Source organism: Ursus maritimus, unplaced genomic scaffold, assembly GCF_017311325.1.
Source record: "Ursus maritimus isolate PB19 unplaced genomic scaffold, ASM1731132v1 scaffold_22, whole genome shotgun sequence".
NCBI classification, from domain to species: domain Eukaryota; kingdom Metazoa; phylum Chordata; class Mammalia; order Carnivora; family Ursidae; genus Ursus; species Ursus maritimus.
The window spans coordinates 31,812,958-31,834,258 of NW_024424675.1; the positions used below are offsets into that span (position 1 = coordinate 31,812,958).

At 51.0% G+C, this 21,301-nt stretch overlaps 2 protein-coding genes across 8 annotated transcripts in view; both read left to right on the forward strand.

Moving 5' to 3' along the window:
• SGK2 (serum/glucocorticoid regulated kinase 2) overlaps nucleotides 1–17,505 on the forward strand; it is a 24,345-nt gene extending 6,840 nt beyond the window's left edge. For 2 of the 6 annotated variants that reach the window (XM_008698091.2, XM_040638329.1), the window contains exons 2-13: nucleotides 3,161–3,220; nucleotides 3,598–3,647; nucleotides 4,169–4,226; nucleotides 4,431–4,514; nucleotides 5,398–5,529; nucleotides 6,716–6,828; nucleotides 7,116–7,152; nucleotides 8,159–8,245; nucleotides 10,386–10,481; nucleotides 11,344–11,499; nucleotides 13,463–13,552; nucleotides 16,712–17,505. In XM_008698091.2, coding sequence (XP_008696313.1) covers nucleotides 3,161–3,220; nucleotides 3,598–3,647; nucleotides 4,169–4,226; nucleotides 4,431–4,514; nucleotides 5,398–5,529; nucleotides 6,716–6,828; nucleotides 7,116–7,152; nucleotides 8,159–8,245; nucleotides 10,386–10,481; nucleotides 11,344–11,499; nucleotides 13,463–13,552; nucleotides 16,712–16,876 — 1,128 coding nt within the window. In that variant the 3' untranslated portion in view covers nucleotides 16,877–17,505. Of the gene's footprint in view, nucleotides 1–1,994; nucleotides 2,056–3,160; nucleotides 3,221–3,597; nucleotides 3,648–4,168; nucleotides 4,227–4,430; nucleotides 4,515–5,397; nucleotides 5,530–6,715; nucleotides 6,829–7,115; nucleotides 7,153–8,158; nucleotides 8,246–10,385; nucleotides 10,482–11,343; nucleotides 11,500–13,462; nucleotides 13,553–16,711 lie in introns of those variants that run through there. The other 4 variants (XM_040638331.1, XM_008698092.2, XM_040638330.1 and 1 more) reach the window with 4 other exon arrangements.
• A 2,396-nt stretch (nucleotides 17,506–19,901) lies between these two features.
• IFT52 (intraflagellar transport 52) overlaps nucleotides 19,902–21,301 on the forward strand; it is a 35,462-nt gene continuing 34,062 nt past the window's right edge. Inside the window, exons 1-2 of one of the 2 annotated variants that reach the window (XM_008698089.2) lie at nucleotides 19,912–20,036; nucleotides 20,326–20,541. In XM_008698089.2, the coding sequence (XP_008696311.1) occupies nucleotides 20,497–20,541 (45 nt within the window). In that variant the 5' untranslated portion in view covers nucleotides 19,912–20,036; nucleotides 20,326–20,496. Of the gene's footprint in view, nucleotides 20,037–20,325; nucleotides 20,542–21,301 lie in introns of both variants that reach the window. The other variant, XM_008698090.2, reaches the window with a different exon arrangement.

The window sequence follows — 21,301 nt, forward strand, 5'->3', positions numbered from 1 at the left end:
ACACACACACACACACACACACACACACACACACACACACACTTACTGATATACACCAAGATGAACAGACACACAACAAACTATATCTACGCAGGTGGTTACACATGTATTAATAGACCCCTAGACTCGTCTGCAGACACATATGTAGATTCCCACACACAGACTCACACTGACACACACCCGTGTAATGCATTAACATATATAAAGATACACACTGACACACTGACTACACAGAAGCCCATCTCTTTTTTTTTAATAATAATTTTTTATTATGTTATGTTAGTCACTATACAGTTCATCCCTAGTTTTGGATGTAATGTTCCATGATTCATTATTTGCATATAACACCCAGTGCTCCATGCAATACGTGCCCTCCTTACTACCCATCACCAGCCTATCCCAATCCCCCACCCACTCCCCTCTGAAGCCCTCAGTTTGAGTCCACAGTCTCTCATGGTTCATTCCCCCTTCTGTTTACCCCCCCTTCATTCTTCCCTTTCTTCTCCTACCGATCTTCCTAGTTCTTATGTTCCATAAATGAGTGAAACCATAGATAATTGTCTTTCTCTGCTTGACTTATTTCACTTAGCATAATCTCCTCCAGTCCCGTCCATGTTGCTGCAAATGTTGTGTAATCATTCTTTCTGACGGCTGAGTAATACTCTGTTGTATATATGGACCACATCTTCTTAATCCAGTCATCTGTTGAAGGGCATCTCTGCTCCTCCCACAATTTAGCTATTGTGGACAATGCTGCTTTGAACACTGGGGTGCATATGGCCCTTCTTTTCACTACGTCTGTATTTTTGGGGTAAATACCCAGTAGTGCAATGGCTGGATCATAGGGTAGCTCAATTTTTAACTTTTTTTTTTAAAGATTTTTATTTATTTATTTGACAGAGAGAGAGACAGCCAGGGAGAGAGGGAACACAAGCAGGGGGAGTGGGAGAGGAAGAAGCAGGCTCCCAGCAGAGGAGCCTGATGTGGGGCTCGATCCTAGAACGCTGGGATCACGCCTTGAGCCGAAGGCAGACGCTTAACGACTGCGCCACCCAGACGCCCCCAATTTTTAACTTTTTAAGGGACCTCCACACTGTTTTCCAAAGTGGCTGTACCAACTTGCATTCCCACCAACAATGTAGGAGGGATCCCCTTTCTCCACATCCTCTCCAACATTTGTTGTTCCCTGCCTTGTCAATTTTTGCCATTCTAACTGGCGTAAGGTGGTATCTCAATGTGGTTTTGATTTGACTTTCCCTGATGGCTAATGATTTTGAACATTTTTTCATGTGTCTGTTAGCCATTTGTATGTCTTCATTGGAAAAGTGTTCATATCTTCTGCACATTTTTTTATTTGATTATTTGTTTCCCGTGTATTGATTTTGAGAAGTTCTTTGTAGATCTTGGATACTAATCTTTTATCTGTAGTGTCATCTGCAAATATCCAGAAGCCCATCTCTACACACAATGAGAACACAGTTACAGAGGCATAGACACACTGGACACACTGACAGAATTCAATACACAGTCACACTGGTACGCACAAGCAGAACACATCAGTCATCTACACATAGGCTCACACACACACAAAAGCCTCGACACGCGGGGACACACTGATACACCAGACACACAAGCACATCTGTGCACAAGACACCTGTACACACACACACACACACAGGCATGCACACGCACACACACACACGCAGCCTGAGCCCCACAATCGCACACACTCCAACAAGCCCCAAGCGTCAACAGGGCATTCCTGCAGCTATTGCCCACCCCCTTCCACCCACCCCCCAGGGGGAGGCGATGTCCCCGAGGGAACAGAGGTCTCTGGTCCCATCTTAAGCTCTGCTGGATCCCACGTGACATCAACAGCCCCCTTGCTGCTGCTGCGGCTGCTGGGAGCTCTGAGCTGGGTGCTGGGGCCGGGCCAGCGCCAGGCACAGACACTTCGGCCCTTGTTGGGAGAACAGAGAGAGGCTCTCTTGTCCACGGCCTATCCTCCGGCTCCAACTGCTGGTTCTTTCAGTGGCCTCTCCTCAGGCTGCGCAGGTATGTGGGGCCGGAGAGGCCAGGGCCTGGCAAAAGGGCCTATGGGGCCAGCCCAGGAGAGGGTGTGGCAGCGTTGGGCCCCCCCCCCCCCGGGGGAGCACGGACCATGGGGCACTGGCTGAAGCCAGGCTACACTCCTACCCAGGCAGTTCTGCAACTCGTTCTCCCGGGGCCCCACAGGTCTGGGCCTTTTGGAGCAGCCTGGGCTAAGGGGTTCCCTCCTTTTCCCTGGGGTCACTTTGTCAGCACCCAAGAATGCCGTGGGGGTGGTTGCTCTAGGATCCTCCCTTGTAAAGATGGGTGGTTTTTACCCAGAGAGGCTAGGCTGTAGCGTAGGCCCCCAGCAGGTCCTGGGATGTACAGTACCTGCAGCCCCTGTGAGCAACTGGGTTCTTAGGTGGGATCTCAGTTCTTAGCCTTGGCCTCCCAAGCAGGGGCGTGCCGTGGGCATCCTGGAGCCAGGGCCTGGACACGCCAGCCTCCCTCACCCTGCAGGCCAGGAGCAGGAAAGACACTGTGCTCCTCACTGCACAGACCAGCTAGTCACACTCTTCACTGTTTGATCTCAAACAGACACTAGTCAGGCTTGGGTCATCTCTTCATGGCTCTGGCCCCAGGCGCCCAGGGCAGCTGCCATTCTGGGGGCATTAAGTAGATGTCCATGTGGCAGGGAGATAATAGTCAACACAACACAGATCCCAGCTCAGGGCTGTCCATAGGAATTCAGGCTTGCCTATGCCTGTCTGGGAGCCTGGGGAGCCCAGCCTTCCAGCCCCGGCCATCCTGGACTTCCGGAGCTGCCTGGCTCACAGGGATCTTGGCGTACTGGCAGTCCCCAACCCTTGAAAAGATTCAGCCTGGGAGGCATACCCCTGGCCATTCTCCCTGGCTCTCTCTTGAGATGTTTGATTAGAGAGGCTGGGTCCAGGGTACATCAGTTCTTGTCCCTTGCAGGGGTCACTGGCCTCGGGTAGGAGATGCTCAGACTGGCAGATACATGGGGTTGGGGAGGGGTGGAGAGTGCGGCAGTGCCTAAAGCCTTAGACAGGTGATCCTCCTTCCCCAACAACAGCTCTCTCATGCCTGGTCCCTCTTGTGTCCCCAGAGCCCATCTGATCACTGCTATAGAATGGACTCTAGCCCAGCCGGGACCCCGAGTCCTCAGGTGAGCGGGTCTTGGTTCCCCTACCCACCACCAGGGGGCTCACTTCCTCCGCCAGGGGAAATCGGTGGAAGCTCAGGCCAGCCTGGTGGGCCCACCTAGAGCAGGACTAGGTCACTGAGCCCACGGAAGTGGGCTGTTTGCAGGGTAAACAGGGCACAGAGTTGGGCAAGAGCTTCAAGAAAAAAATGGGGTGTTAGGAGAAGCAGATGAGGTGGTGGGTGGTTGGGTGGGTTGGTAGACCGGTGGAAAGAAGGAAGGAGGAAGCAGGCAGGCTAGTAGAGAAGGGAGCGGGGCCTAGGCAAGGGGAAAGCAGGGAGCCGAGGATCCTAAGACACAGTCACTGCTGATCTCACTAACTTTTCTGTAAATGTCTTTAGCCCTCAAGGGCCAATGGGAACATCAACCTGGGACCTTCAGCCAACCCAAAGTGAGTTCTGGTCCCTCAAGCAACTTTCCTCTCTGGCTTTCCTCATACCTGACTGCCCTCTCCTTGGGAATCTGATCCAAGTTCTCTGGTCTACTGTCAAGACCCTCTGCCCCCTGGGACCCAGAACCGTCCCCCAGCTTTATCTCCCACTAATTCCCCAGCCTTTGCCCATGCTGAGTCGCATGCCTGAAATGCCCCCCTAAGTCTGCGTTGTTAGCAATTCCCTACTTTTCAGGCCCTTCTCAGGTTTGGAGGCCAAATTTCTTGCCTTCAGTTGCGTCTGGTTTTCTTCCCAACTTGCCTGTTGGTTACTCGACTATGGATCCCCAGGGGCAGGAGCCAGTCCTCCAAGCCCACTTGGCTGGGAGAACATGGCATGCTTCAGTGGTGAGGAGCCTTGGCTCTTGGAAAGCTCCCTCTATTCCCCAGCTTCTAAGTTAAAGAGAAGCCTGGATTTGACCTCAGGAGCCAGGTTTCCCAAGTTCACAAATGCTGACCTGTGTTCTTCCCCCTCCCCCCAGTGCCCGGCCCACCGACTTTGACTTCCTGAAAGTCATTGGCAAAGGGAGCTATGGGAAGGTGAGTGACACAGTGAGTTGGGAGGCGTGGGTCTTCCCTTCCCCGGCCTCCTCCACTCTCTGCCTGTGGCTTGTGTGTGCAAAGCGGGAGCTCGCAAACCTGCAGAATCACAGACTCGGGGCCAGAGCTAGGGGCTGATGGGGAAATCCGAAGCTCAGAGGAGTCGTCCCCCCCGCGGGGCCTTGCGTTTGTGCTTCTGCACAGGTCCTGCTGGCCAAGCACAAGTCTGACGGGACGTTCTACGCAGTGAAAGTGCTGCAGAAGAAGTCCATCTTAAAGAAGAAAGAGGTACCAGAGCTTGTGCTCAGGCATTTCCCCTCCTGCTTCTCGACCCCAGCCTCAGGTGGTTTCCCAGATGGGTCCCAGCTCTGAAGGACCCCTGGGCCTGGGCGCAGCTCTGGGTCATAGCAGACGGAGGGCCGAGGGTGCTGACGGTGCTTCTCAAGGAAGCCAGGCCAACAGGCTCACCCACAGGGCCGTCGGGAGGACCCCGGCCCAGGCCTCCGTGCTCCCCTGGGAAATTCAGGGCGCCATGGCCGACAAGCCCCCTGCCCTGTCTAGCTGCCAGCCTCTCTGGATGTGTGGTGTTGGAGCCACTTTCTACTCTCCAAAGGCCCCTCAAGCCACAGCCACGCTGGAGTTCTAGTTCTTCAGCTGACTTGAGTCTCTTTAACTCCACCCCCCCTGAGGGGGATAGAGCAGACCCCGAGAGAGGATTGACTTCTCAATCAGAGGACTCAGGCTAGGGAATTAAAGTTAACAAGGACATCCTGAGGGCAGATAGGGGCGGTCTTTAGGAAGGGGGTGGCCTGGCAGCTGGCCTCTAATGTAGGGCATCCAGGCAGGAAAAAGAGCGTGAACAAAAGCATGAATGTGGCTCCCTGTATGCAGTAATCACGTATGCTTTCCTTATTGCCCGGGGCGGAGGGGGACAGGGGTTTCTGACCCGGGGGCTGCAGCTGCACCTACGTGGCTCGGGATGAGGCTGACCATTCAGAATCTTGGCTACTAGGCAAGGAGCCTGGCTCTGACGGCACTAAGGAGCCACGGTGGGTATTTGAGCAGGGGCATGAGAAGGTCCTGGGCAGGGCAACCCCCATGAGTGAGTCTGTGCCAGGGTACAAGGGGCTGCGGTGGGCTATGACATGGGCCCCTGCCTATGACTCCACAGCAGAACCACATCATGGCGGAGCGCAGCGTGCTTCTGAAGAACGTGCAGCACCCCTTCCTTGTGGGCCTGCGCTACTCCTTCCAGACGCCCGAGAAGCTCTACTTCGTGCTCGACTATGTCAACGGGGGAGAGGTGGGTGGACCCCTAGGGAGGCTTCCCTGGGCCGGACTCTTACAGGCCCAGTGTGTACCAGATTCTGGACTGATCTCACCTCATCCTCACAACAGACCCATTTTGTAGCTGAAAAACTGAGGCTCAGGAGGTAACTCCCTTGCTCAAGGCCCCCCAGCCCGCCCCTGACAGAGCCAGGATTTGAAGGCAAGTCTGTTTGGCTCCCAGCCGTAGCATTTCTTGACTTGCCCCATGCAAGGCTGCCCAGACTCACTGGAGTGCACCTGGGCAAGGTCAGTGTTCGTGGAGCTCTGGGGTGAACATCCCAATGTCCCCTTTTTATACCACAGGCCACTAGGTGGGGGTGACTGGTCCCTGTGGTAAACAGAGACCCGAGGCCACGTGTGACCCAGAAGCACAGTGGGGATAAGCTGGGCTCCGTCCTGGACTTCACTGTGTCTCTCTGGGCAGGTGACCCCAGATCGAACCCAGTGATCTCATGACTTTTGGCCTGACACCAAGAGGGGAGTGTTTGCTCTGGATCCCTAAGTCCCCTGGTAGAGATAAAGGCCTTTCCAAGGCCAACAAAATAGATGAAAGCAGTTGGCCCAGGGGCAGACCTAGGCTGGGCTCAGTTGGACAGCTATGAGCATCTTACTGTCTAGGGGGGAGGAAAAGTGCATCTTTGAGCGACCCGGGCTCGAGTGGCAGCTCTGGCAGTGATGAGCTACATGGCCTTGGGCAAGCCGCCTGACCCCTCCCAGTTTCCTGCTAGGTGAAACTGGCATCATATTTGATGCCTTAAGGGTAGTCATGGGTATTAAATGAGATAAGAGACCTGAAAGGGTCTGGCTTTGAGCCTGGAACCCAGTGGCTGCTCAATTCATGCAGATTAAGCTCTCCTGCTGACACTTTGGACACCCGACTGCTCTCTAGGGTGGGGGCCGGCATGCCCCCCCCTTTTATTAAGTAGGCATAGAGTCCAACGTGGGACTTGAACTCACGACTCTGAGATCAAGGCCTAAGCTGAGATCAAGAGTCAGATGCTTAACCGACTGGGACCCCCAGACACCCCGAGCAAGTCTTTTCCGTCGGAGTACCTTGCAGCTCAGAGAGCAGGTGACTCGGCCTGTCGCCCCACACTCTGCGCTCTAGGAGCTGGAGCCCCCCACCCAGAGACCGTCTCACACATCTCCTCCCCTTCCAGCTCTTCTTCCACCTGCAGCGGGAACGCCGCTTCCTGGAGCCCCGGGCCCGGTTCTATGCTGCCGAGGTGGCCAGCGCCATTGGCTACCTGCACTCCCTCAATGTCATTTACAGGTGAGGCCCACCTGTGGCTCCGAGCCAGGCCTGGCCCTTCTGCCACAAATGCCAGGGGTTCTGTGGCCCCCGAGGTCCTGGTGAACGTGGCCCTCTGTGTGAGGAGGATGGCCAAGCAGTGGGAGTAGACTAGGAGCTTCCTTTCTGGGATCAAGTGCCCGTTCTCCTTGGGCTCTCCCTCCACATCTCCGTGAGCCTCCAGGAATAGTCCTCCTGCCAGGACCCGGGTTCCCGGCTCTCCTCACTAAGTAAGACATCACAGTGCTCTTTTCTCTTGTTTTCTGCAGGGACCTGAAACCAGAGAACATTCTCTTGGACTGCCAGGTTGGTGTGTGTGTGTGTTTGTGTGTGTGCGTGTGCATGTGCGTGTGCATAGCTGCACATATGTGCTGTGTGTTTAGGAGTGTGTGTGCAAGCATTGTACCTGTGTCCATATGGATAGGGATGCATCCGAGTATGTGTGCACATGTATGTGCATGTGTGTGTGTACGAGGTCTGCGGGGGCAGGAGTGGAGCCAGGTGGAGGCTCTTGGACTTTGTAGTCTCTCCATGTCTCAGACTAGGTCCCCTGGAAAGAGCTGGAGTGTTGAGTGCAGATGGTTATTGGGAATGCTCTTTAGAGATCCAGTTTTAAGGGGATGAGGAGGCAAGATTGGGCGGAGGAGGAAGCCCACCTGCATTGCGGTTGCAAATGAGGAGGCCTTGGCTGATCTTACAGGGGTGGGGAGGGCCCAAGCTGGGGCAACTCTTTAGAACCGTTCCAAGTTGAGGCAAGGAGGCTGGGCTTTTGTGCCCCTGCATCGACCGGTCATTGAGTGTCGATTGGTCCTTGGGAGGGGCATAACTTTGGGTGAGCGCTATGTGCCAGAAGTTGGGGAGGGGGGATGGGCATGACTGCTTCTAAAGGGGGGATCTGAGCAGAGCCCCACAGTATCCACTCACCCCACGATCTCCACCAGCCGCCCACCTGCCAGCTGCCACAAGATATGGTTCCTTTCTCAACCGCCAGCCCTCTGTCAAGGGAGCTGCCATCATCAGTCCCCTCCAGCAAGGACATTCATGGAGCTGCCATGTTGTAGGGCATGGGTCTAAGTCTGTGATAAGCTGGGGGGAGCAGACAGTGCAACGCTATCCCCCCACCTTGCCCCTTGTACTGCTCCTGGCACCCAGTCTAGGAGCTGTGGGTCTCTAAGTGGAACCTAGAGCCTGTGCCAGAGGCGTAAGACCCCACAGCTACTATCCTGGGGTGAAGCACCTGGGCTTTGGGGTTAGGCCTGGCCATACCTTTAGCTTAGGTCACCCTCCAGCCCCCGCCCACCCTCCTCTGCAGGGACACGTGGTGCTGACGGATTTTGGCCTCTGCAAGGAAGGTGTAGAGCCTGAGGAGACCACATCCACATTCTGTGGCACCCCTGAGGTAAGCCAAACCTGGTAGGAGAGGTCAGAGGCCAGGTCATGAGTGGTTGAGCTTCAACTCCTGCTTAGAGCCAACAGGCTACACCGGGGGCAGGGAGGCTCCCTCCTGTCACCCGAGCCCTTGCGCTGACCTGGCTGTGCACTCTGCCTCGGTTTTCCCTTCTGTGTAATGGGGGCATATATATATATATATAGACTGCATTGCTGGTGAAGCTGTGCAGCAATGCGGTCTATAGTAGGAGAAAGTGCCATGCAAACCATACGCTCAATGTAAAGTCTCCCAGCAGCCACATTTAAAAAGTAAAAAGAAACAGGTGGAATGCATTTTAATAATATATTTTAATTAAGCCAATAGATACAAAATATTGTCATTACAACATACAATCAATATAAAATTGTTGAGATAGTTTATTCTTTTCTTCTAAGTCTTTGAAATCCAGAGTGGATTTTACACTTACGGTCCACCTCAACTGAGCTCAATCTCATTGCAAGCGTTCGGTAGCCACGTGCGACAGGTGGCTGCCATACTGGACAGCCTGCCCTACAGGGTGAAGTCCACGTGCTACAGGAGGGCTTGGCCTGACAGTTAAGATCAGGGCTTGCAAGTGTAAAACGCTAGTCCACTCCCCTCTTCCAACCGCCAAGAGCCTGGCGGGGCTAAAATCTGTGGGTCTCAGCAGTAATTCCTACGTGTCTGTGTCCTGCCAAGGCCTCCCCGTAGCCTTGCAGTGAAAATCTTTCCTTGGACTCCCACCAGTGTTGACCCTTGGACCTTGGACCCAAAGGGGCTCCCAGTTGACAGGTATCTGGGTGGGGGCTGGGAGGCAGAGGCTGCAGGCCTGGGAAGCTCCTCCTGATCTGGCATGGGAGAGGACTTTAGCTGCTCTGTTCTCTGTATGCCAGAAAATCTGGATCTCCGATCTCAGCTGGGCCTGCTCCATTTGGTTTTGGGGTGGCTGATGGACTGGTGATCTCTCTGAGCAGGAGCCGTTGTCTGTGTTTGCAAATGGCAGGTGTCCGCTGGACAGACTGGTGTCCCAAAGCCTGACAACCCAGCCATCCCTTCCTTGGACAATGCCAGCGGCTAGGAGCAGGGCATAGGACACACTGGATTGTGTAGGAGACGTGGGGCCCCAGCACGTCATCTCTTCCATAACTCAGCCACTGCTGTGATGCCAGGAAGCACAGACAAGAGTACCCATGGTTGCTTCCATTGTTCAAGGCCTACACACATATCATATTACACCTAGATTAGCAGATAGCCTTAAAACAGCCCCCAGGGAGGGATCCTACAACCCCATTTTATGGAGGAAGAAATCAAGGTTCTGGGAGGTTAAATGAGCCCTACATAGGGCTCAGGTCTGGGTAACTACCCGCCCTCCCCCAGACTCACAGTCTCTCAAAATGGCTTTGTCAGCTGCTGAGACCTCTTTCCTTAGTGGCAGAGATGCCAGGCTAAGGGGTCACCAAGCCCTTGGGTTTGACAGAAAGCACAGTTCTGCCTCAGGTCCTCTTCTTGTTGGAAGGCACAGCTCTGCAGCATGCATCTATCTGTCAATATGAACTCAAGTGTCGCCTCCTCTTTCCTGATTCCTATCCATCTCTCTGTCACTGAGGTTTCCAGTACAAGGATGGGCCACATTTACTTACACTTCACCATTAGTCTCCCCAGTGCACTGTGAGTACTCACAGGGCTTTCCTATTCCCAGGACACCAACTGGATGCTTTTGTGCAAATTAGATAAAGGCACCCCCTTGGGCACATTAATTAGAAAAAGTTACTCTATGAAACATTAATAAAGTTCCAGATATAGCCCTATACTAGGGTTGTGGCTTGGTGAGTTGATCGCAGCCGGGCTTACATCTCCCTGTATCCTTTTGGCTGCTACTTTTGTACGGCATGTCATTTATATAACTGTACAAGGCAGTCCTGCCTGATCTCCCCTCTGTCCCCAGCATGTTGGCAAAGGGTCACGCACAGAGTAGGCCTTTGGCAAATGGATGCTGATTGAACATACGCACGGCCAAGTGAATATCATAGCAGGGTCAACCCCTGGTGAAATGTTCTTCCAAGTGCCCTGTTTTACAACTGGGGAGACTGAGGCCGAGTGCCTTTCAGAGAAGTGTATTTCTCCTCAACAGTACTTGGCTCCAGAAGTGCTTCGTAAAGAGCCCTATGATCGGGCAGTGGACTGGTGGTGCTTGGGGGCAGTTCTCTACGAGATGCTGCAAGGCCTGGTGAGTGGGGCGTAGCCATCTGCAAGGGACATGCGGCTCTGGGAAGACGTGGGGTGGATCTCTCCCTGTGTGGCCTCCTCAGGCTTTTCAAGGAACCGAATGAGCCATCTCTCTAGTCCAAGCGCAAAAAGAGGATGTGAGGATTATGTATGTTTTTTCCATAACGTTAGTTCAGCACTTTACACCCCACCATCTCATACGTTACTCCTTTGACACCTAGAAACAGACTTTTGAGGCTGCCACTGTAGGAGATGGATTTGTTCTTATTTACTGAGAGGGAAACTGAGGCCCAGAAAGGTCTTGGTGCCGGTGGCTTGTGGAGGCTCCCCCCAGCTTACGTGCTGCTCTGGGGTGGCTTCGCCGACAGAGCGTGGGGGATATGAAAGAATGGGCTCCGTGGAGTCAGGAAAAGGAAGAGCCAGCGGAGGAGGTGGGATGAAGAGCCTCAGGAAAGAGGAGGCTCTGGGCATGGATGGGGGCCTGGGTCTGTTCCTGGCCATGCGACTTCATCTCTCTGAGCCTTGTCTTAACCAACAAATGACTGCCCGTTTCCAAAGACGGCTGTGACGCTGGGCTGGAAGGATGAATGTTCACTTCGCAAAGTGCAGAGTTGGTGCCCAAGCTGGGTAAAGAGAGCTGGATAGGGGATGCTCCTGGGAGGTCTCCCCTCAGCCTTCCCAGCAGCCCTCTCCCCTGTGCCAGAAGCCGAGCTCTGTGTCTCTCTCCAGACTGCGACATGAGCCATTGCACAAGACACGGTCTGGCGGAATCCTTCCATTACCTGGCTTTGCTCCAAGTCTCCCTGAGACCTTTCCCCCCTTTAGCATGGATGAGCCTCCAGCTTCTCTCTCTCTCTCATCAGCCACCATTCTACAGCCAAGACATGTCCCAGATGTATGAGAACATTCTGTATCAGCCACTACGGATCCCCGGGGGCCAGACCGTGGCTGCCTGTGACCTCCTGCAAGGCCTTCTCCACAAGGACCAGAGGCAGCGGCTGGGCTCCAAATCAGACTTTGTAAGTGAACTGCCAGTGGAACACTGGTCCCTGACGGGGGGCTCAGCTACCTGCAGAAGCAGCTTAGAAGTACAGTGGTGTGCGTCTGGCTGCCCTCTAAAACCAGGCCTTGCAAACTCCTTCATTTGGAAATTCACAGCTGCTACTGCTTGATTACTTCCTTCAGTCCAGTTCTTTTATTCAGCCAATGTTTACTGAGCACCTACTATGTGCCAGGCATTGAGCTAGGTTCTAGCAATTCAATGGCTGGGTCTCTGCCCTTACTAAGTTGACTGGGGAAGGGCAGACAATAAACAAACTTTATGGTATATAATTATTGCAGAGTGTGACAGGTACCAGGAAATGAATGAACAACAAGCCAAGACAGACAATAATGGGAGGGAGTGAATTTACACTGGCATGGTAAGGGAGGTCCACTCTGAGGAGGTGACAACACAGGGCACAGCATGTGCAAAAGTCCTGTGGCAGGACCAAGAAGAGTGGTCCACTTTGGCGGATTTTGAGTGGGGCTATGGCAAGACCCAGTTTCAGTTTTAAGAAATTCCTCTGGTTTCTGTGCAGAGAGAGGACTGGACTTGGTTTTTGCCAGTGCCAGGCTGGACATTCGGGTTATAGAGATGAGTAATTCGCTATCGATTCCTATAATGAGTTCGTGATTTTCTTTTTTATTAAAGTAGCCCTTGGAAAATAATCTTACAGTCTCTAGTCAACAAAAGATAATTTGAATTTATGAAAGGAAGATCATACAGCTTTTCTCCCTGGAAGTTTGCTTTCTCTTCTAGCAGAGTGGTTGCGATGCACGGACTATGAGACAGACTACCTGGGTTCTGATCCCTCCTCCACCTTCCTAGTCCTTCCTGGTTGCAGAACCTTGGGAAAATTGCATAACTTCTCTCTGTAAGCTTCAGTTTCCCCATCTGCAATAATAACACCTAGCTCACAGCTGCTATAAAGATCACATGAATTAATATATGCAAAGCGCTTAGGCCAGTGCTAAGTGTTGGTACCCACAGCCCCACATGCTGGATACTGTGAAGTGTAACAACATTTAGGGCATTTGCCTACCCATCCTGGGCAGCTTAAAGAAGGGAACTTTCATGAAGACTGGTCCCCTTCGTCCAAGTGGAAATTTTCATCGTAAAAAATATGTATGATTTTTCAAATAAGGTATATATTCCAATAGATAAAAATTCAAAGGATATTAAGGGAAGTCCTTCTAGTCCCCCAGTTCCTTAATTTAAAGGCAACCAGTGTTATGTATTTCTTGGGCATTCAAGATATTTTGGATCTGACTTTTGAACAATCACACAGGGCATGGGGTGGGGAGCTGTTCTGATGTAGGGAGCTGGAGAATCATTCCTTGCAAAACACAGATAGAGAGGATCCTGCTGGGATAGGAGGAACTTGATGCTGACATTGGCTTACATTAGGAAATAAGTAGTGAATCAGGCCCAGGGCTGAGTCTTAAATTCTGAGTCTCCAGGAACCTGCAGCTTTTCTTGGGGCTTTATTTCCTTCACTTTCTTTACTGAGCTATGTGGTCTATTTCTCTGGTTTGCATTCTAGAAGAATTAAGATGCACTGAGGCAGCTGGGTGGAGTGGCAGGATCCCCTGGGGACCCCAGAGGCGGGTTCTGCAATCTTGTTCATTGACATACCACCACAGCGTCCTGTGGTGCTGGCATAGAGTAGGTGCTCAGTAAATAGTTGAGGAATAAATGAATGCTGTGGGGGAGAAGGGTTTGGGATCTAGATGATGGAGAAGGGAAGAGGCCTGGCTGCACAACAGCCCTTTGTCCCAGGAAAACAGCTGGTAGTACAAGTTACTTTCCCAATAAACGTTTTAGGGCTTGACAGCCATTTGCCAGTAGAGTTGGAGCTCCCGCGCATGGGGGGTGGAGGGTGAGGGTGGGGAGGAGTGCTGTGGGGAGGGCTACTTGTGATCAGCACCTTCTTCCTGCAGCTTGAGATAAAGAACCATGTATTCTTCAGCCCCATAAACTGGGATGACTTGTACCACAAGAGGCTGACTCCACCCTTCAACCCAAATGTGGTAAGAGGTCACTGTGTTCCAGATTCTGGATTTCTGGGGCTGGTGGGAGCTTGGAGGGGATCTGGGCCAACTCTCTTTCTAGAGGTGGGAAAACCAAGGGCCCAAGGCCACACAGTAAGGTAGAGGCAAAACGGGGTCTAGACTCTAGAAGTCTGGACTGCCAGTCCAGCTCTGTGTATGAGCCACGCTGCCCCTCCCTTCATTCTCAGCACCAATAACGTTCATTGCAGGGCCCTTTACACTGTTTAAAGCACTCTCTGGGGGTTCCTCGCTGGCTCAGTCAGTGGAGCATGCAACTCTTGATCTCAGAGTTGTAGGTTTGAGTCCCATGTTGGGTGTAGAGATTACTTAAAAATAAAGTCTTAAAAAAATAAGTAAATAGGGGCACCTGGGTGGCTCAGTCAGTTGGGTGTCTGCCTTTGGCCCAGGTCGTGATCCCAGGGTCCTGGAATCAAGCCCCGCATCGGGCTCCCTGCTGAGCGGGAAGCCTGCTTCTCCCTCTCCCTCTGCCTGCAGCTCCCCCTGCTTGTGCTCTCTCACTCTCTCTGTCAAATAAATAAAATATTAAAAAAAAATAAAAATATAAGTAAATAAACTCCTCTGTCACATAGCACACCCAGATGGAACCAAGCCCTGTAAAAATATCTTTTTCTGTGTTTAGCTTTTTTTCTCCTCATAATAAAAACGACATGTATTCATTATAGAAAGTGTGTAAAACAGAGTTTAAAGCAGCAGGGAGGAAAAGCTGATTATCTCACTGCCAGAGAAACTGCCACTGCCATGTTCCCTCCCGTCTTTTTCTATGTGTTTTACATAGGTCATACTTTCTACATAGGGTGTCTTCTCCCCTACCTTTCTTTTCTTGCTAGAAACAATGTCATTATTTCCCCAAAATCATATAAAACTTTAGAAGTATCATTTTAAATGGCTACATAATATTTCAGCCCTCTGTTGGTGACATCATTTATTAACCATGCTCCTAATGGTGAACTTTAGGTCATTATCATTCTTTCTTTATTGTAAAAGTACCAACGAACACCTTTAAGTGTGTATCTTTGCCCAGAGTTCTGATTATTTCCTTAAGATGGATTCCAGGTGCAGAATTACCAGATCAAAGAATGTGAACATTTTTAGGGGTTTTTTCTTTTTTTTTTTTTTAATTTTAAGTAATTTGTACACGCAGCGTGGGTCTCGAACTCAAGACCCAGAGGTCAAGAGTCGCACGTTCCCCTGACTGAGCCTGCCAGGCATCCCCTAGGCTCTTGATTCCTATTGCCTTAACTGTGTGGCGGGGAGTAAAATCGACTTCCTGCCAGCAGGGTCTGCTGGGGAATTCTTGTCTTCCTCTGTCTGCAATGTGTGCAGTTGTTACCGTTTTCAGCTTTGCAATTTTGTTAACTAAAACATGGCATCTCATATTGTTTTAATTTCCTTTATAGTGAAGGTGGTTAGCATTTAATTACTGGTGTTATTAGCACTAAGATTAATGAGCGGTGGTAGTATTCATGAAAGGAGCCCCATCTGAAGCAGACGTTGGAGGCTCGCAGCCACCTGCAGCGTCCAGCACTGTCAAGCTGCTTCCCTCCATGTAGTTTGCACACCCCCACACTGCCAATATTTGCTATTTTACACCTTGCCTTTCATGAATTACCTGTGCATGAATGTCTCTTTGAGCAGTCTTGACAACAGTTGTCAGGTAGGACACACTCAGTCCGGGTAGCTGAAAAGTTTCTTTATCTGGGGGTGTAACAAAGACTCTGAGGGTAATATTGAATGTACACCCTGGAGAGAGAATAATATAAAAAATACTAGACAGGGAGGTAACAGAATGCAATGAGTGGACTTTAAGACATGCCGGGGGTGGATTCCTGGTTCAGTCAGCTACCCCTGTGAGACCGGGCGTAAGTATCTTTAGCAACGATATCATTTGTAAAAAACAGAAAAGATCTGTCTTGTCTAGGACCACACAGCTATCAAGAGCCAGGGCCAGAATCTATACTCTGGTCTTGGAACTCTGGTCCCTGAGCTGGAACCACTGTGCCCTGTGACCTTTGTGAGAAGCTGGAAACCATGGTCTATTTGGTTCTATAGTCTAAGGCTTGCATACTCAAGCAGATATGCGGACCCTTCCATTGGCTCACCTGCTCACTTCAGGAAGCCCAGGTGGCCTAGTGTTCTCCAGAGACTGTGCCTTCTTCATAAAGAGGCTGATTCATTGAGCTCATGCTACCTAGGAAGCCACCCCCCAAACTAGTGGCTTGAAACAATTTTGTATTTCACTCCAATAATATGGGTTTGTTGGGTGACTTTTTTTGGCCCGTGCCAGGCCAGCTGGTCTCTGCTGGGCTCTCTCATGTCAGTCGTCTAGAACTGGTTCACTCAAATGCCTGGCAGTTGGCCAACAGCTGGGGCAACTGGATTCTCCTTCTGAGGCCTCTCCTACTCCCAACGGGCTTGCCTGGGCTTGTTCACATGGTGGCCTAGGGTTCCAAGTGCAGCAGGAGAGAACAACTCCCAATGTGTGTTTTTCAAGCCTTGGCTTGCTTCACATCTGGTCACGTCCCATTGTCCCAAACAAGTCACATGGCTAGCCCATGTTAAAGGTGTGGAGAGCCAGACTCCACCTCTGGACGGCAAATGGAGGATTCGTGACCATTAAATCTGACACACAGGTCTTCCTCCAAAACGGCGAAAGCAGCCAGTCACTCTCTACCATATTGCCTTATTTTCTCTTCTTCACACGGCCTATCAACGCCCCAGATTGTCTGTTTGTCTATTTATGTACATGCTCAGAATCGGTCCTCCTACCCTCTGCATAATAGAGGCTCCATGAAATCAGGGGCCCACTCCATTTTATTCTCTTGTATTTCCAGTGCCATGAACAGTGCCTGCTAGGCATTCAGTAAGTGTACGTTGACTTGACTTGTCTGAGCACTGGTGTGGAGCAGGCCGGGTGCCAGGAGGTTAGAGGAATTGATATGTGGTTAGTGGGCCACGTGCAATAAAACGACTAATGTAAACCCGTGCATAAGTGACAGCTAAAGGTGGGTGTCCCTGAGGCCCTCGGAAGGGAGGCCTAACATCCCTCTCAGGGCTTGTGAGTTCCTTTGGCAGCTTGGACCCCCATGTTCCTATCTCACTGTTGGTTTGTATTCACAGGCAGGACCTGCTGACTTGAAACACTTTGACCCAGAGTTCACCCAGGAAGCTGTTTCCAAGTCCATTGGCTGCACTCCCGACGCTGTGGCCAGCAGTTCTGGGGCGTCGAGTGCATTCCTGGGATTTTCCTATGCGCCAGAGGATGAGGCCATCTTGGACTACTAGAAGAGAAGTGCTTGTATGACCCCTGAAGACAGCTGGTATCCCTCAGGAATTACCTTCCTTACCTTCTGCTGCTAGTAACAGAGACTCAACGTAACAATGGCTTAAATAAGGTTACATATATTTTTCCAGCACATAAAAGAAGAATGTTGTTAGGTGTCCAAGGCTGGTTGGACAGGTCTTCAGATATTCAGAGGTGTTCTGTATTTCTGCTCTGCCATCCGGGGCAGCTGGTTTCCAATATTAGGATTGCTGCATTGCCACAAAGTGGTTACTGGAGCTCTAGTCACTGTTTCTGTGTCCTGGGCAAGGAAAAAGGGAGGAGGAGGGAAGAGCAAAATAGTGCCTTTACAGGGCTTCCCCAGAAGCCCCCACCAACGGCCTCGGCTCATTAACCATCCACCCCTACCTGTAATGGAGGCTGGGGTATGTGGGTTATGAGCTGGGCATAGTACTACCCCTAAAAACATAGGCTCTAATACCAAGGGAGAAGGGGGAAACGTGGGGTAGGCAAACAGCATCTCTCTGCGGAAGGACCTCTTGGTATTTGGATTTTTCTCTCCATGTGTAAAATGACAGAGATGTAATAAGCCTGTAGGCTATCACCCAACATGCTCTTATTTTTCTCTGTTGATGGTATCTTTCTTTGTGGTGGATGGTATTGGACATTTGTTATTGGGTTTGCCTGCCTGACATCTGAATCCTTTCCTACGTCTAGGGAATCTCCTAGCTCAAGAGCCTTGATGAAGGGCAGTAATTACCTCTACTTCTGGTAGCTGAAAATGCTCGATATTGACTTTCGCAGCCTCCCCTACTATGAGGGCCAGGCATGTGGCCCAGGGATGCACCTGTGCCAGATTTTGACTCAAGGGACTAGAAGCTTTCGTGTGGCAACTGTGGTAACGGTACCCACAAAACCGAGTAGGATGGATCATGTTGCCTTATTTCAGTAGCAAAGGGGTCTTTTTTTTCACAAACCTGTGGTTCGTCAGCTACTTCAGGTTGGGCTTATCGGCTTTTTGGCGTATGGACAAAGAGAAAACTTTAACATCAGTGTGTGCTGGCGATTTTATTGCCTTTTCCTCCTAACCCCACTCCCTCTCTTCCTTGTGTGTGTGTGTGTGTGTGTGTGTGCGTGCTCAGGTCCTTGCCCCAGGAATAACGGGGGATGATGCTGGAAGACCATGGAAAACACACCAATGACACTAACACTGACCTACTGGAGATCCAAGCTGGGTCAGGAAGTTACTGTTACCTCATGACATGTGCTGAGAACTTTGAAAGAAACTCTGATTTGGTTTCCATCATAACAGCAACTGTTAATTGACAAATGTGGAACATGATGGAGAGGCCCACATTCCCCAACTTCCCAAAGCAAAAAGCCAGAGTGTAATTGTCAGTAACATGATAGTACTGTGAAAAGTACACAACCTGCTATGGGTTGTGAAACACATAATGCTTCCAAGTGGTCTAAGACTATAGAGTCACAAAATTTTCAGCAGGATAGAAAATAAAAATGAAGAAGAATATGATGTTGAACTGATCCTGCTTCGTCTGGGTTTACTGAGCACGTTCTGATCTTTACATGCATTATCTACAATCCTCACCATAAACCAGCATTTAGAAATTATTAACCTCACTTTACAGATAAGAAACATTCATTCGGAGAGGTTAAGCAACTAGCCCAAGGTCACCCAGCTGGTACAAGGCACAGCTGGCAACTGAACTTGATGGCTGCTGATTTTAAAACTGGCCTTCTCCTGCAGGCTCCAGCAGTGGGAGAACTGCTCTGCGCAGGTCCTGCGCAGGTCCTCCTTTGGTTTTCTAGCAAACACTGACGGTACATCAGGCAGAAGGAACTCCAGACCTGTCCAAACCCTCAAGTGGCCCTCTCCAATGGGAATACATCACTTTCATCTTTATTAATTTTGCACCAAAATACAGCATCCCCATGAAGAGAACTCCCATCCTCTTCATTTTTTAGCTCTGCAGTGACAGTTGTGTAAAGGCAACAAGAGTTGTGTGTTTCAAGCTCCTAAAACTGCTACTACTCTGTACCTATTGGAGATTGTAACAAACATTTCCGGATGTTTGTTTCCAAACTGCCAGATGTCTCAGCTCTTGGTTTGGACCGGCGAGGAAGTGGCATTGCAGTCCACACTCTCAGGGTAGGCAAGGGTCGCTCCCCTGGAGCGAAAGGTGGCCTGTTTGTGGTTACCTGCGCCTGGCTTTTCATTTTGATGGGAATGGCAGGACAACCTCTAAGTGGCTTTGGCTCTTTGGCATAGCAGTTCCTTCTCCAGCCCTTGCCTTAATGAGTATCAATCATATCTCTGTTCATCCGGGGCGCCTTTCAGACCAGCTCCGGGCCCTCACAGCCCCCTTAATAATACAGTTTACATTTTCACTGTTTTGTAGGGTCTGGTCAAGGTCTAACTCCTGGTCTGGGGAGGCCCAGAGGGCGGGTTCACACCCATATCCCGTGCCTGGCACGGTGGCGCTCAGAGATGCAGAGCTAATTAACGAAGACCCAACTATCTCGAGTGACCATTGGCACCACTAAACCTGCCCACCCTCCCCCGGAAAGTCTTTCCTGGGCCCCCAAGGCCCCGAATCCCCTCCACACCGGGCACGAAGCCGCTAAATTGCGCTCTGGATCCCTCCACCCCGACGTAGGGTCGAAGCCGCAGAGCTCCACCCGGGTTCACCCCTCCTCTCCGCACCTGCGCCCTTAGGGCCGAGGCTGGGGCATCCCCCCGCCCCCCCCCCGGCGGAAGCCTTCGCTCTTCTCCCTCGCGGCGGAGCGAAGTTTGGGCCCTAGGGTCCTACCATTTTTACCAGTCTCTAATAATACTTGATATTAAAGGACGAAACAAGATGGGCTTGTCTTTGTCATGAAGTTAATTCACGTTCTGTTTCGGTCTACCCCTCATCCCACATAATGGTACAGTCCCATATTAGCCCCGCCCCCCGACCTCCTCTCCGTGTCGCTCCGGAATGGCTCCTTCGTTCTGTCGTCATCACGTTGCTCCGGGGTACGTCCACGCCCCAGGAACGCCTGCCCGGCGCACCGCCTCTCCAGCGCCGTTGCTAAGAGGCCTTGGATACCTGGCCGCGGGATGCCGGGCGGTGTCAGGTGAAGATGGTGGTCACTGGGCCTCAGGTAAGAAGGGCTCCGACTGGGATGAGCCGGTCGAGCCGTTGGGGCGGCCTGGGAGCTGGCGAGGGCCTCGCCGGCCTGTTCCTGAGGCCTCTGGGCCAGTCTTGTGGAAAATCGAGATTCGTTGGGATATAGTAAACTGGGGCCGCGGATATAGGCCTGGATCCCGAACCTCGCCCTGGGTTCGAATCCCCGTCGCCTGCGACCTGGCGGGTTTTTAGTCGTCTTGCTGAGTATGAAAGAGCATTGGTCGAGGAATCGTTAACATCTTAGTCTCAAACCCTTTTCCTAGGAATCGTGTTCTTAGGAATGTGTCCTACAGCAAAAATAATGGCAAGAGTAGAAGTATGTAAATTCCAGTTTGTTTGTGACGGCAAAATCGTTGAAAAGATGCCCATGAAGGCGGTGGTTGAGTTCATTATGGCATAACCACGCAAGAGAGCGTACAACCACTAACCTGACCATGAAGACTTCTTTCAGGAAACTGGGAAAAGCTGGATACAATATTGTATGTACGCATTGGGAAGACAAGCGTATACACGGACGGTTGGAACGTGAAAAGACCCTGGTGCTGTAATCATGAGCTCCTTTTTTTTTTTTTTTTTAAAGATGACAAAATGATTTTAGGGGCGCTTGGGTGGCGCAGTCGTTAAGCGTCCGCCTTGTTAAGCGTCTGCCTTCGGCTCAGGGCGTGATCCCAGCGTTCTGGGATCAAGCCCCACGTCTGGCTCCTCCGCTAGGAGCCTGCTTCTTCCTCTCCCACTCCCCCTGCTTGTGTTCTCTCTCTCTCTGTTAAATAAATAAATAAATAAATAAATAAATAAATAAATAAATAAATAAATCTTAAAAAAAAAAAGATTTTAAAGTTCAATTGGAATAAAAAAATATGTGAGACTAGGCAGGAAAATTCTAAAAAGTAAGGATAATAAGGAGGATTAGCTCTGCAGCACCACCAGATAGTATAACATATTATAAAGTTGTAGTAATTAAAATGGTATGGAACTGAGCAGGAACTTAGATGCAGATAGAATGTAATGGAATTCAGAATAGATCCAAATACAGATACTTATGGGGATATATTATGTAGTCAAGGTGGTATTTCAAATCATCATTGAAAAGGTGGTTTGGGGACACCTGGGTGGCTCAGTTGGTTAAGTGTCTGCCTTCGGCTCAGGTCACGATCCTGGGACCCTGGGATCAAGCCCTGCATAGAGGCTCCCTGCTCCTGGGGAGCCTGCTTCTCCCTTTCCCTTTGCCTGCCAGTCCCC